Raw genomic sequence first — 14962 nt, 5'->3', positions numbered from 1 at the left:
GTTTATATGACGTATTGTTATATATGTCATTTATAATCACTCTGTATATGTATAGAAACGTATTATTATACGAAATTAATGATTAAAGATACTTTTTATGTAAAAATGATTATACTAGTGATTAATTTATATTTTCACGTTTTTTTTTTAGCAACTAATAGGATTGTTACGACTAATAACACTAAAAATGATACCATTGATTTACATAATAGGTTTTTAGTTGATGTACCATGTAATCCACCTTATAAACTCGTTAGAGGAACGTGCAGAGAAACTTTTTAGATTTTTTAAAAAAAATTATGTATTTTCAAGTACATATCAATTTTTATTGTGAATAATTTATTCTATGAAAGAAGAAAAATAAAATTAATATTAAAAATTTCTTTTTTTTTTGTTGAAACTTTATTAATGTTGTCGTCCATTTTATGATCATCGTCATTTATTTACAAATACACGTTAAAATCAATGAAAACTATGTTGCCAACTCCTTAAATAATGAAGCAAATCTAGTAAACAAACAATGTTATTTTTTATTGACAAAAATGAGTGAATAATATGTTGTTTATCTAGAGTTTACTATTGTAAATTGATTCTAATAAATATTCAAAAGAAAACTGCGTTTTAGTATTCCTTCAACAAACATTTAACTAAAATAGATTTATGAATATAACCAATGAGGTCATTGAACGAAACAGCTGACCGTCACAGTGGCATCAATGTGAAATGTAGGAACATCGAACTAGATAGGTACTGTCAATTTTAAAAGTTCACACTGTAGAGAACTAATAATCAAAACCATCGAACTACATATAACAAAAGAGAGTAGTTCTATTGGAATATGTAATGACATATAAACTACAATACACTGAAACCATAGATAAGAAAAATAATTTCTTTTATATCTATGATTGAAACACATTTTCTTCACAAAATACTAAACTAAATTATGACAAAATGATTATATGATTTTACATGTCACTTCACAAATACGGAATATGCTGATATCAAAATAGCCACTGTCATTGGAATATGTAATATATAAACTACACTACACCGAAACATATTTTCGTCATCAACAAACGATTATTTAACGGAGCAAATAATTTTATATGTCAATCATTTATAAGGAATAGAATTAATGCAAAATAAGGGTCATTGACCCCATTTAAAGGGTGCAGATAGATCATTTATCAGCTGATTGCTGATTCTGTATGATATATAGGGTGATTTATAGGAAATTTCAAATTTTTAATCATGTTTAGAAGCTACCAATATTTTAGATCTTTCGAGCAATCAGAAAATGACCTATTACTCAATTTAAGTTTTCCAAATATTCACCCGTACTAAGATGTGTTTTAAATTATGTTGAAATTTAGCAACAAAATATTCTAATACGAAGAAACATTTTAATTATCATCGTATTTCGTTTGGGGTCATTGAAGTCGAGACATTTGATCAAACAAATGTATAATATTAGATATAAAACGTTCAGTATATTAAAGTGAAGATGGCGGCTAACAGATTTATATATTTTGTTATAATATTTAGCGTTAAAGTGAACGCGCAATATCAACAGACACCATCGTATAATTATAATGATCTACAGCAACAGATGTTGCAGAATTGGCGTATGCAACAAGCTTTACTACAACAGCAAGTAATGAATCAACAATATCCTTATTACGGTCAACAACAAGTTTATTATCCTGTTAATAATCAACCAATTTATTATCCTTATCCCTATCAATACGGTGAGTAGTTTTTCCCATGCTATTTTTAAAATATGGCAACGTTGTTTACATATGGCTTCTTATCGAATGACGTTTTATTTAAATGAACGTAATCATCGAATTTTTTTTCAGGCGTTTATCAGCCTCAACCACAACGGAATATACCAGAAACGACAAAAAATAAAACCGAGGAAAAAAGTACGACTCCGGACCCCTACGCAGGTGTCGAAACTGAATACATCGACGTACAACCCGAAGCTTTCCGAAAAATCATTCAAACTCTTCGGGTTCAACCGACCATAATTTCTTACGAAACTCGAGTTAAAACTAAAACTCCGAAATATTCCTATGTTGTAAAAACAGAAAACAACCAATCTAATGATACAAATATACCGGTTTCCGTTAATAAATACGAATCTAATTCTAAAGTTTACACTTTCAACAAAACTTTCGTATTACATCCCGGCGATAACAAAGATAAAGTTGTAAATTTCAATTTCGTTAATGGAGTACAAGTGACTGATTCGCCTGTTGTTGAGAACATTGAAACGGTAAGAACTGAATCTGTAGAAACCACTCCGATTACTACAACTACAACCGAAAGCGACGAACCCGAAACTGTTAATAGTTGGTTTAAAAAATAAATTAAACTAATGAACGTCTTTCACGAGAAGTTTGCATAGACATGACAGGTGATTACATAGTTGCCACGTTGTAATTTTCATCTAATTATTGGTACAAAATGAATTTTATAATAAATAATGTATACATAGAATTATTTCTTTTAATAATTAAATATAGTGAAGTGATTATTTATTTTGAAGTAAAGTAAATAGAATTAGTAATTAGTTATAACATGTTAAAGAAAAACGAAACAAAAATACTATTATCGGATATTGAAAATAATAAATCTTACAACACCGTAAAACGATACCACACGATTGTCAACGGTTAAATATAATTTCCCCTAATACACGAGTAATGATTTAACTTACACTATTTAAATTTCAAAATATAAATATAACGTAAAAGCTTCTTATCAAGTTACTCCGAAAATCAAATTAATTATAAAAGTAATTATCCTAAATATTATTAACAAGAAAACATATATTAATATTAGTTGATTTCATATTTCTTGAGATTAGATTTTTATATTTTAATTTTCCACAATATTCGATTTTGGGCTGTGAACAGTTTTCTAATTTATACCAGTCTTTAATTAAATTTGATATACGAGGTGTGCTGGAAAAATATAGTGAACTATTTTATTAAAAATAAATTAAAAAGGGGTAAGGCGGATGTGGATGAACAGGGAGACTCGTGAGTTGTTTAAAATGTTATGGCAACTGACAACGAATCATTTTGGAAGATGAAGTTAGATTATATCGATATTTTGTATTAAAATACATTTCTTGTGATAAAAATTTCATTATACACGATTGAATTTTAGTAATTTGTTTATTGATTTCGTTGAAAACCGTTTACAAAATGGTGGACAGTCCTTCATTTCCGTTTCCTCGTCCTTTCATTGTAACATTACTTTCATTTGAATCAAGTTATATTTTTAGCAAATATATTTGCTAAAATTGTAATTAAAAATTTAATAATTTGTTTTCAATTAGGGAATGATAACTTTTGACATTACTCTAAACAAAAACATAACCTTCACGATATCAGTTATAATACTGCTCATTATATTTCTATAAAATGAAGATTTTTTCAATATTGTTAACGATATTATTTTTTGTTTACCAGCTTAATGAAACTACTACACTTCCCGTAAAAAATTCTAGAAGATTCATAGACGTGCCGACTGGTTGTAAAGACGGTTACCGTTATTCGGCTACAGGAGGCTGTTTTTCACCTTTCCAGCTGTCTATAAACGGTACCGAAAGTACAACTACCGAGTAAGTACCAGAAATATATACGTTATTTTGTAACGGTTACCGTTAAATTCTATTATCTTCGCCCATCTCTATACACGTCTAAATCACCGCATCTCGATATTTATACATATTTGCTAAAAATCCAGTGAAAAAATGAGTAAATATTAGTTTTTATATATCATTGTATTTGATCTGATAAATATTATCTCTTAAATGCACATCTGTTTCAATAAATATAAGTACATCAAAAGAATTTCTAGAATAATGAGGTTAAGTTTCCATATGCTTATTTTATTACTACTATTTGGTATAGTTTTCGTAAAAGGTACTGTAGATAATAATAAAACGAGAAATGATAAAGAAGATACAGATTTGGTGAAGAAGGGAAGGAGCTTCTTAACCCCGAAATCCTGTAAACGCGGTTATACGTACAGCAATGGTAAATGTTATCAAAATTTCGATCTATCTTATTAGTAAGTTCATTTTTGTTTATAAATTGATAATTTAGGTTGTAGTTGAGTCATATGAAGATCGAATGAACGTAAAAATTAAAAAAAAAACGACCTTTCCATTGTTCTTTTTTAAATAAATATATACGTTGTGAAACTTGACAACGTTGTAACGTATTTAACTAATAATGAAGCAGTTCCCTATGTTTTCCCTATAAATTTACGTAAATTAATAAAATTCTAATACAATATTTTAGTTATTCTAATACAGTATATTTTGGTTATTCTAATAAATTTTTTTTCAAAAAAAGTGGATTCAGTATTTTCAAACAGCTGATGTTGACAGCCCGCCATTTTGCTTAGATCAAAGTTCGTTGGCTTATGAATCGTATTGAATTTATTCAATTAGTGTATTTAAAGTGTTTAAAATATTTGTATTTCAAAGTATCGTATTAATTTACTCTAACTGTATCGCATTTAGTGATTTTCGGAATGTTTATGTTGTGTTATTGCCCTCAAAAAACTATCACCGGTGAATGTCTATGATTGCTAGTGTTTTTAGTATACAAAAAGTGAATATTACTAGTTATTAAGTTCTTAAAAATAAAGTTTAAGTCGGAAATAATCGAATATAAAGATCTCTACATCTCACAATGTCTTATATTTTGGATATTTTAACATATAAACGAATATTATAAGAAGGTAAGATTATTGATACATTTATTAATTTTAAGAGCTTAGATACTATTTTTTATCAGTTTTATAGTAATTACGAGTTTTTTTAAAGTCATAGCAATTCCGATGAATCATTAATTTATTATCATTAGTGCGTTAGTCCATTGAAAAGTTAAAAAAACATGCCCTAACCTTGCATTTATCATATCGGCATTTTTTATGTATAGGTAAAGCGTAAAACTGATTTTGTGGGATTGCAACCTTTGGGATAAGAGATAAGGTTTGTTGGAGTTGTAGAGCTGGGGTTATGGTAGTTGCGTGGGGTTGTGTTGACCTGACTGAACAGGAGGGAAAACGAACGATCATTGGCCAGCAGACGACAAAAAGGGGCTCTGGTTTAAGTAATAACGGTTCTTCTCGGTTTTGGGGATGTTCTGTTTTTGGGGCTGGGCGGGTTCATTTGCGGCTTCATTATTCTCTGTCGTCGGCCAATCCGCCAACTTGAAAAAAGGGGTAAAACAGTTTTCGTAAAATAACAATGAATATATCCACCGCCCAAAAAAATTCTTGAATAGTTTATTGTAGGAAATTTAATTTTCCACAAATTTGCTTTTTTGACTTTTTTTTGTAAAATTGAAAATAACGAAGTTATTAACATAAAACGATGAGAATATAATTATATACCATGTAGGTTATAATTGCCGTAGCTGTCGATAAATAAATTTAACGTGTTTCAGGATAATCCATTTTAGAATAAATATAACCCAATCTATTCCAAATACTCGAAGTTAGTGACAAAAATATCTATTTTTATAATTGATAAGAGATAAGACGCATCGTCGCCATACAGAGTATACCAATAAAATCGTCTATAAAAACTGATAATTACACTAATAGTCAGGACCGTAATGGAAAATTATCTAAATGATATATCTAAAAATAAAAGTAGGACAATAAAGATTTCTTTTTTTACAGTTTGCTAATATAATTTTTTCCAAATATAAACTATGTATAATATCCCATTTTTTTGTCAGCCTTTAATTAGTTATTTTTTACAAAAATGATTACTAAATATTTATTGCTATCTCTTTTTAACAGAACGTTATCATAAGAACGTATGTCGTAACTTAAAAGACATTTGTATACACGGTTGCCAACAGTCCCAAATTTCCCGAGACACTCCCGGTTTTTTTTTTCAATCGTCCGTCCAGTGTTGTCAAAATTTGATGATGATATTTCCTAGTTTTCCTAGGAGATAAAAACATTACACGATTTGGCTACTCTCTCCTCTTCTTTTTCCGTTTTCATAAATTGATGTATATAATTGATTCACAATTTTTTTTTATTTAAAAACGTATGTCGTAACTTAAAAGACATTTGTATACACGGTTTCGTGTCCAGGATATCTCCCGCCCAGAGCTGGCAACCCTGTGTGTATATGTTTCCAAATCACGTGATTCAATATGGCGTTTCGAGGTGTTGTTTATAGTTTAAATTAATACAGTGTATCAGCAATAAGTAAATAAACTAAAATGTGCAAATTGTTTATTAACGTCATATCTAATCCAAATTTCATTTTTACGTTGTATATTTATATTATATATTAATTGTGGTTAATTAATCATAATTTATATTATTGATCTGTTGTGTGAAATCGTAAATTATTTCTTGAGTGCGGTCCTGTTTAATCTTAATCACGTGCACTATGCGTGAATATTTTTTGGTTTACTGGGATCTAAGAAAAAATCGATCAAAACTAAACGAAAATCACCGTACTAATAGAATATTCTCAATCGGAATAATTCGAGTGAACGAGACAGACTTAAATTGTTAAGATGGATAGTAGAATCGTATTTCGAGCATAAAATTCTGTTTTGCGTTAGTATGATTCATAGATCTACTCGATTGCCACTACCTTTACCATAAAGATTGATCGAGTTTATCGATGTTTTACAAAAATTATCCAGTATACGAATAATTATGAATAACGTGAATCTATTCGCGGTATTTTTTATACTGTTACACGTAACTTGTGGCATGGGAAAATGGGTGACTTATGACGAGTTTTTTGAAGAAATTATGAACCATGTGAAAATTACTGCTAGCGGAAATATCGTTAGAGTACATAAGAATTGTGCCAAAAATTATATTCAAATCGCTCCAGGGTTTTGCAGAAGAATATTTGGAACGTAAAACGAATTCGAAACGGTTTTTTTTTATACATAAAACCGATTAATACAAGGTGAGTTATTTGAAAACAAATCAACAATCATGTACCGGGTGTTTAAAATAAGTTATTTTGGAAAGATAATCTGTATCCAATTGGTGATTAATTCGTTTTACAAATTTTGTATTTTTGACGAATATTGGTTATAACAAGTACGAAATAATCAAACGGATTCAAATCAAGGCTTGTGATAGGCCAGTTGATGGCTATTTTTGAAATTTCGATCTTGATTTTAAACTATGGGTCCAATTAAGCTTTTAACAGACACACAACGACCTTTGTACTATGGTGTGAGTTGTATATGATTCTTCGGTTAATTGCAAAGTCTCAAATCGTTATGGAAAACATAGTGGATAGTTATAATTTTGAAAAAGCTTGGAAACTGGTATAGAAAAATTGTTATTGAGCTGTATTTGTGTCTACAGTTGATAATTTGAGCGACGAAAAACTTATTAGAACAAAAATTACATCTTTCGAAAAAGAAAAAACAAAACAAGACTAGATTTTAGAAAAAATTTATGAAAAATAATCGAATTGCACGTTGTATGGTCAAATTTAGCTGTAATTTTTTTTCTTTATACCTAATTCAATTAGTTTAGTCAAAAATATTTATTTTTCGAAAAATTTTAAGTAATACAGAACCTTAGTATTCGAAGAACCCTGGTAGTTAGGGGTTTTATTAGTTTTTCGTTGTTTTTTTGACCTTTCTAAACAAAAATAACACTAACGGTGATAATGGCTCAAAACTATGCTATTACTATGGTCAGAAAGTAGGAAAACATCTAAAAAGATGAATAAGCACGTTTTTTATATTTCCTTTGCAATTTTAAACGAATCCTTAAGCGATTTCAATGCTTTTATGCTTCGGAAACAACGGAAAATAATTTTAAAACACCATCCATTTAAGGTATATATTGTGCCAAAAATAATTATCACATAGTTTCTTACTTTTTCAATAAAAAAATTCACCTAATTAAAAAAAAAAGAATTAATTTCCCAAGTCCTGTCCTGTGTTCTTTTAGAATATAGGTAACAACCGATGTAAATGAAAATTCATTGAAATTAGCTCAAATTATGTCTTAATATTATTTATAATTAGAAAAAAATACAAAACTATAACTTACCACGAATTTTCGAAAACAAAAAGTAAATATCAAAAACCAATATAGGTTATTTATTTGATTTACATAGATAAATTAATAATATAAAAAAAATACATTGAAACGCTCTAAATCCGACTCTGTTCGGGAAAGAAATTCAGATCAGAGGTCGTAACCCGACTGCAGCTTAGTATAAAATTTTCTAAAAAGTATCGATACGAATTAAATTCGATACGATGGGTACAAACTGCGCGTTAGTGTTATTATTAATTTTATTTATAAATTACGGTTATTCTGAAGTCACAACATACACTGAGTTTTTCCAAAATATCACCAAACACACCCCGCCGCAGATGAATAAAGCTTACATCATCAGAGTCAACTGTAAAAAAGGTTATAAAATGATATATGGAAAGTGTTTAGAAGTTTTTTAGGTTTGTTTTCCTTTATATAATAATAATAATGTTTTGACGTTGTTGCTGTCAAAATTTCGAGACAGATGAGTTGGATTTACGATGTAAATGTCAGATACGAGTATTGATTATGCTGTAACATTTATATATATAAGAAATATATTTTTTGTGTGAAATTAAAACTCGCTTGAAAATCAATTCATTGACGTTTGTATTTCAGGACGTACTGATGGGATTTGGACGAAATTAATACTTTCAATTAGTTGTATGGAAAATTTTATGTAATAAATAATATATCATTAGTTTCAAGTTTTATTACATGAAAAATACCTACTTTTAGATATTTACATAATTATTTACAAAAAAAAACGAATAAACAAAATTTGTAGTCCACACTGTTAATATTTCAATATCAGTTCAATAGTTAAATACAGGTGGCGCTAAAATATTTGATTCCGAACAGATTAGAGATAGCAGACATGCGCAGATGATTACATAAAACTATAAAACGACACATACCTGTTGCATTTACATATATTTGTGAATAATTCCTTATTTGAGAGTTTGGAAATTGACTTTTGATATTTAATCGACTACAAACGATTGTAGATAATCGATTATCTATATCCAAATGTCAATTGTCGAAGTTCAATTATCGATTGTCAAATAGAATAGACCATAGACAACAGAAAAACTCACTTACTTACATAAAGACGAGAAGCAAACACCACGCATGCGCGTTAGCAATTTTATCTAGCGTAAAGTGTTATAATAAATGTAAAAAAATGAAATTATATAATTTTTAAGTAAAATTATCATTCGTATCTATTTAATTTTGAAATAGATCGTTTTATATGAGCACGATAAGTTTTAACAGCAAATTTGATATACCATGGTGAATATATCAACCATTTTTAAAACTTACATCTTGTTTGAGAATCTTTCTTACCAAATAACCCTCGTAGTGGGTTATTGTAACTAATTTATTGCTCAAAATTTGTTTTCCTTCATTTTATCACGAATTTTTATAAATTTTGTTAATTCCCACTTCCCTACGTAAATCTTTTTTATACAACTACGTAATGCGGTGTTGCCGGGTGTATAAAAATTCCTAACACGATTCTCGTATATATAATTGCCTATTAATTGATTATAAAAGATTATTTACAAAATTTTTTGCTGTGATTATACTAAATATTTTTAAATGGATATAAAAATGTTGACGACCGACCCAGTGAGTCAATTGCTTGATTTTTATTAGTTGTGTATCGACGACCGTGAACCTGAATATTAATCTTTAAATCGTGTGGTCAGACACATCGGGATTTTCCATACCAGAAATTTCCTCTATTAAAAGTGGGTAGATACTCATACATTTATCGAAATCACTTTAAATTAAATGTTTCATTATATAAATTATTATTAAACGAAGAAGATTTTAACGTCACAACAATAATTAAACGTAAAAAGTTATATTTATTATGCGTTATGTGTGTTGCCTATCCAGTAGGTTTGATATGTAAGATCGTAATCATGGATCACGTATATAAAGTATAATTTTTTAACGTTAAGTTATGCAACCAATTTAACATTCCGATCGACATTAAATAAACAAAATTATTTATTAATGTTTTTATTAACAGTAAGTACTGGGAATCTTAAATAGTTATATAGATAATAATATTAAATCCTACTTATATTTACTACCATGAATAAAATAAATTAAGAAAAAATTTGAAACCCCAAAAATACAGATTACGTCATTATCAAGCTAGAAACATTTTATTACTCGATATAAGATTACACCGTTGTCAAACGTAATATTTTCGTCAAATTTTCACTTCAAAAGTAGGAATTAGTCTTATTGATATATTTAATAATTTCAAAAGAAAATTGATCATACTCCTAGAATGGAGCTACCTTAAGTACCAATTATAATAATTAACGTTACACATATACGGATATACAGTGTGATATAAAAATAACTTTATTTATTAAACGTTTTTGTAGTTGAAACGTGATGAATACTTTTGGGTCACACTGTATATTTTCAACATATTTTATTAAGATATACGAAAATAGTGATATGTCATTTAAATATATATATTTTTAATTAAATATTGAAATAATTGTGTTATGTGAACCGATTCAACGTAATTATAACCTCATTTTTTTGTGTCTTGTACACTATTTGTTTTAAGTTCACTTTTTGCACTGACGCTGACAGGTTTAGCGAACAGAGACTATATTTTTTAGGATCCACGGCTACTAGTATATTAAAAAATTATCTAAAATTGCTATAATATACTATTTCAAGATATAAACAAGTTCGTGACCTGGGTTAAGGCGGGTTTAGTGTTTGGTTTGTTCACATCTACAGTCGATAGGTGAAAGCACCATACGCGCTGCTGTTTACGAACGTTACATTCTAATTGTTAAACACGCCTAATGCCAATGTGAATATTTCTTTTGTTTACGATGATATTATATTTTGTTTTTGTTTTTATATATTAAATAAATAATAAATAAATACTAATAAAATCACAATGTGAACTCCTTATTCTCGATAGAATCACAGGCATACCCTGAAAGAAAAAATAATATATATAGAAGGTATAGAGACTCAAGTATACGAGGGATGGTATATTTGTTTTACTTATCATAGAAAATTATGTTTTTGAAATATTGTATGGAGTATTGCGTAATAAAACAAATTGTTTTTAGCATAAATTCAAATAGACAAATTTCTGTAAACAAATTTAGATCGATGTACTGATTTATTAATACTATTTGTATATAATTTTTTGGTACACACTGTTTATATTTGATTGGATTGTTCTAACTAGGTCACAATCTAGCTATTGACGTTGTTGACAAACGATAACAAATGTCAAAGATCAATAAAGTTAAAAGACAAATCACCTACAATTTATCACAAAATGTGGTGCAACTTTTATGTACATATATATATTTATACGTTATATATATTTTTTAATATCTTCGTGAGTTCATTTTTGTTCTAATCTAAAAAACTGACTGTTATCTTTTACGAGGGGACTTCGATAACATAGGTCCACACAATTTTTGTTACAATTATTTTTATAATGCTTCTAATAATACGAGGTTGGTTCTAGAAGTACTTGGTCTGACAAAGAAAATTTTTGGGAAAAAATATATTAATTTTTCCATATACGATGTTCAATAAGTTCGATACAGTTTTTATAATAATAATCGCCAACTTCGAGAAACTATAAACAGACTCAAAAACTTGGTTTTGGTTTCCAAAAATTGTAATTTTTTGGAAAAGTTTTAATTATGGATTGGATTCTAGTTGAGTTTTTGAGTCGAAAATTATTCCAGTTTTTCATTGACCTTTTAAAAGTAAGTTGAACAAATTCAATAGGTGATAGGTCAGGGCTGTTTAAGACCCATTCTAACAATGAAGTACGTTTTTTTTTTAGTTCAAAAGATAAAGATTTAACTTTATTTTCATAAAAAGAAAAATTATAGTTGAAATATAATCAGATAAATATATTTATATAGAAAAAACTTTGAAGTAAATCGTTAAAATTACAGTTTTTGATTAATAATTCCAAAAATGTGATCCGTATCAAAAAAATCATGATATACTTTTTTGAAATAGACAAAATTTTCTATAATTTGAGCCCAATAGCAATTCTTTAGGTTTGATAGATTTCGAGATACAGCTCTTCAAAAATTAACCATTTTTCTCGTGGTGAAATTCGTGTTTACAGCCATTTTTTTTTGGAAAAGTTTTAATTATGGATTCTAGTTGAGTTTTTGAGTCGAAAATTATTTTTTTCCAGTTTTTCATTGACCTTTTAAAAGTAAGTTGAACAAATTCAATAGGTGATAGGTCAGGGCTGTTTAAGACCCATTCTAACAATGAAGTACGTTTTTTTTTTAGTTCAAAAGATAAAGATTTAACTTTATTTTCATAAAAAGAAAAATTATAGTTGAAATATAATCAGATAAATATATTTATATAGAAAAAACTTTGAAGTAAATCGTTAAAATTACAGTTTTTGATTAATAATTCCAAAAATGTGATCCGTATCAAAAAAATCATGATATACTTTTTTGAAGTAGACAAAATTTTCTATAATTTGAGCCCAATAGCAATTCTTTAGGTTTGATAGATTTCGAGATACAGCTCTTCAAAAATTAACCATTTTTCTCGTGGTGAAATTCGTGTTTACAGCCATTTTTTTTAACGAAATATTCGCTAAAACGTTGATTTATACTGTATAAAGTTTTTTCGGGTTAAATTTAAGTAAAACTACAACTTTTTTGAACGATCAGTTGTTGAAAATTACGAAGAAATACTTTTGTTTAAAAAAATCTGCATATTTCGTACATAACATCGAATTAACCTTCGAAAAACTTTAATTTATGATTCAATTGTAGAATACTGATCAATATTGAATCATTATTTACCATTTTACTATTTATAAACAACATTTTACTTAAAAATAAAAATATCGAAAGCAACTTTTTATATATTTATATAACGAAACTAACCTGCATATCAATAAATTTCTTTGCAAATCCCGTTAACGTATTCAAACCCATACAAACACAACTTGTCTTTATTTTCCGTCGGAGGCGTGGTACTGCTCGTGGACGTAGACACGAATCCTTTACATTCTTCGAGTTCCGAATTTTGCGAACATTTATTTTCGATAGTCCGTTTTTCCTCAACGACGACTTCGTCGCAATTCCCTTTCGATTCGGTGCCATTTGGGCACGATTTGGCTCCTACGATCTTGGTTAAATTCGGTTCGAAAGCGTTCACCACGGTACCATTCTGTTCTACGGGGAATGCCAACAAAATGCCGACTACGAGAATCAACACAAACAGAAATATCCTCGTGATTTTTTCCATATTATTTTTTTTTTATTTTTCGTGTTTAAATAACGATCGATGTTGGACTAATCGGTACTAAATTAACAAAAGGAGTGATACGTTTTGATACAGATACTACAAATTAACTTGGTATGAATGTATCTGAGGTGGCAAAGGTCATTTACCAGTGGCGGGTAAACGTATTAAAAATTATGTGATATAGAGACGTTTCTAAATGTTTTTTATCCTTTATTATCGTTTCGTTTTTAATATAAATCGGTTACTAACAAAATTATAATCATATTCTTCTTCTTTTTCTTGTCATTCTCGTAGTCTTGTATACAGAAATCATCCATCACCATTTTCGATAGAAAATTATAGGTTAGAATCGATACTACTTCAAACGAGTACCTATTAACATCGATCCAGAGCTCGAGACGAATGTTGACCCCATAATAACACTCAATTCTTCCTTTAATTATACAAGGACACATACGGGGTCCTAAATTGAAACGTTCTTTAATCTAAAGTGTCACTTTTCACTAGAAATAGTTTTTTGGTTTTTAAATCTTCGAGATGCGTTATTCTGGGTACTTAGTTGAAAGAATAGAGATGGGAGATAACGAAAAACGATAATAAAGTACAAGGACATATACAGGGTCCTGAATTACAACGCTCTTAAATCTAAAGTGTCAGTTTTTAGTAGAAATCGTTCTTTGGTGCTGAAATCTTCGAGATGCGTTATTCTGGGTACTTAGTTGAAAGAATAGAGATGGGAGATAACGAAAAACGATAATAAAGTACAAGGGCATATACAGGGTCTTGAATTACAACGCTCTTAAATCTAAAGTGTCAGTTTTTAGTAGAAATCGTTCTTTGGTGCTGAAATCTTCGAGATGCGTTATTCTGGGTACTTAGTTGAAAGAATAGAGATGGGAGATAACGAAAAACGATAATAAAGTACAAGGACATATACAGGGTCCTGAATTACAACGCTCTTAAATCTAAAGTGTCAGTTTTTAGTAGAAATCGTTCTTTGGTGCTGAAATCTTCGAGATGCGTTATTCTGGGTACTTAGTTGAAAGAATAGAGATGGGAGATAACGAAAAACGATAATAAAGTACAAGGGCATATACAGGGTCCTGAATTACAACGCTCTTAAATCTAAAGTGTCAGTTTTTAGTAGAAATCGTTCTTTGGTGCTGAAATCTTCGAGATGCGTTATTCTGGGTACTTAGTTGAAAGAATAGAGATGGGAGATAACGAAAAACGATAATAAAGTACAAGGACATATACAGGGTCCTGAATTACAACGCTCTTAAATCTAAAGTGTCAGTTTTTAGTAGAAATCGTTCTTTGGTGCTGAAATCTTCGAGATGCGTTATTCTGGGTACTTAGTTGAAAGAATAGAGATGGGAGATAACGAAAAACGATAATAAAGTACAAGGACATATACAGGGTCCTGAATTACAACGCTCTTAAATCTAAAGTGTCAGTTTTCACTAGAAATAGTTTTTTGGTTTTTAAATCTTCGAGATGCGTTATTCTGGGTACTTAGTTGAAAGAATAGAGATGGGAGATAACGAAAAACGATAATAAAGTACAAGGACATATA

The 14962-nt window shown here is 28.9% G+C and overlaps 1 protein-coding gene and 1 long non-coding RNA gene across 2 annotated transcripts; one reads left to right on the top strand and one right to left on the bottom strand.

Annotated features, from left to right (window-relative positions):
* The first annotated feature begins 1423 nt into the window (after positions 1–1423).
* On the top strand, positions 1424–8800 carry LOC130444290 (uncharacterized). The gene is made up of 4 exons (XM_056779367.1): positions 1424–1751; positions 1863–2281; positions 3486–3637; positions 8701–8800. Exons 1-4 carry the CDS (start codon positions 1508–1510, stop codon positions 8708–8710), a joined length of 825 nt encoding a protein of 274 aa, XP_056635345.1. The 5' UTR covers positions 1424–1507; the 3' UTR covers positions 8711–8800.
* A 1297-nt stretch (positions 8801–10097) lies between these two features.
* LOC130444299 (uncharacterized) lies at positions 10098–13486 on the bottom strand. The gene is made up of 2 exons (XR_008909946.1): positions 13023–13486; positions 10098–11065 (listed from the first exon to the last, which is right to left on the bottom strand). It is a non-coding gene; the product is annotated as an uncharacterized LOC130444299 (long non-coding RNA).
* Positions 13487–14962: the final 1476 nt, after the last annotated feature.

This window comes from Diorhabda sublineata, chromosome 1, assembly GCF_026230105.1.
Source record: "Diorhabda sublineata isolate icDioSubl1.1 chromosome 1, icDioSubl1.1, whole genome shotgun sequence".
NCBI classification, from domain to species: domain Eukaryota; kingdom Metazoa; phylum Arthropoda; class Insecta; order Coleoptera; family Chrysomelidae; genus Diorhabda; species Diorhabda sublineata.
This window is presented reverse-complemented; position numbering and strand designations above follow the sequence as displayed.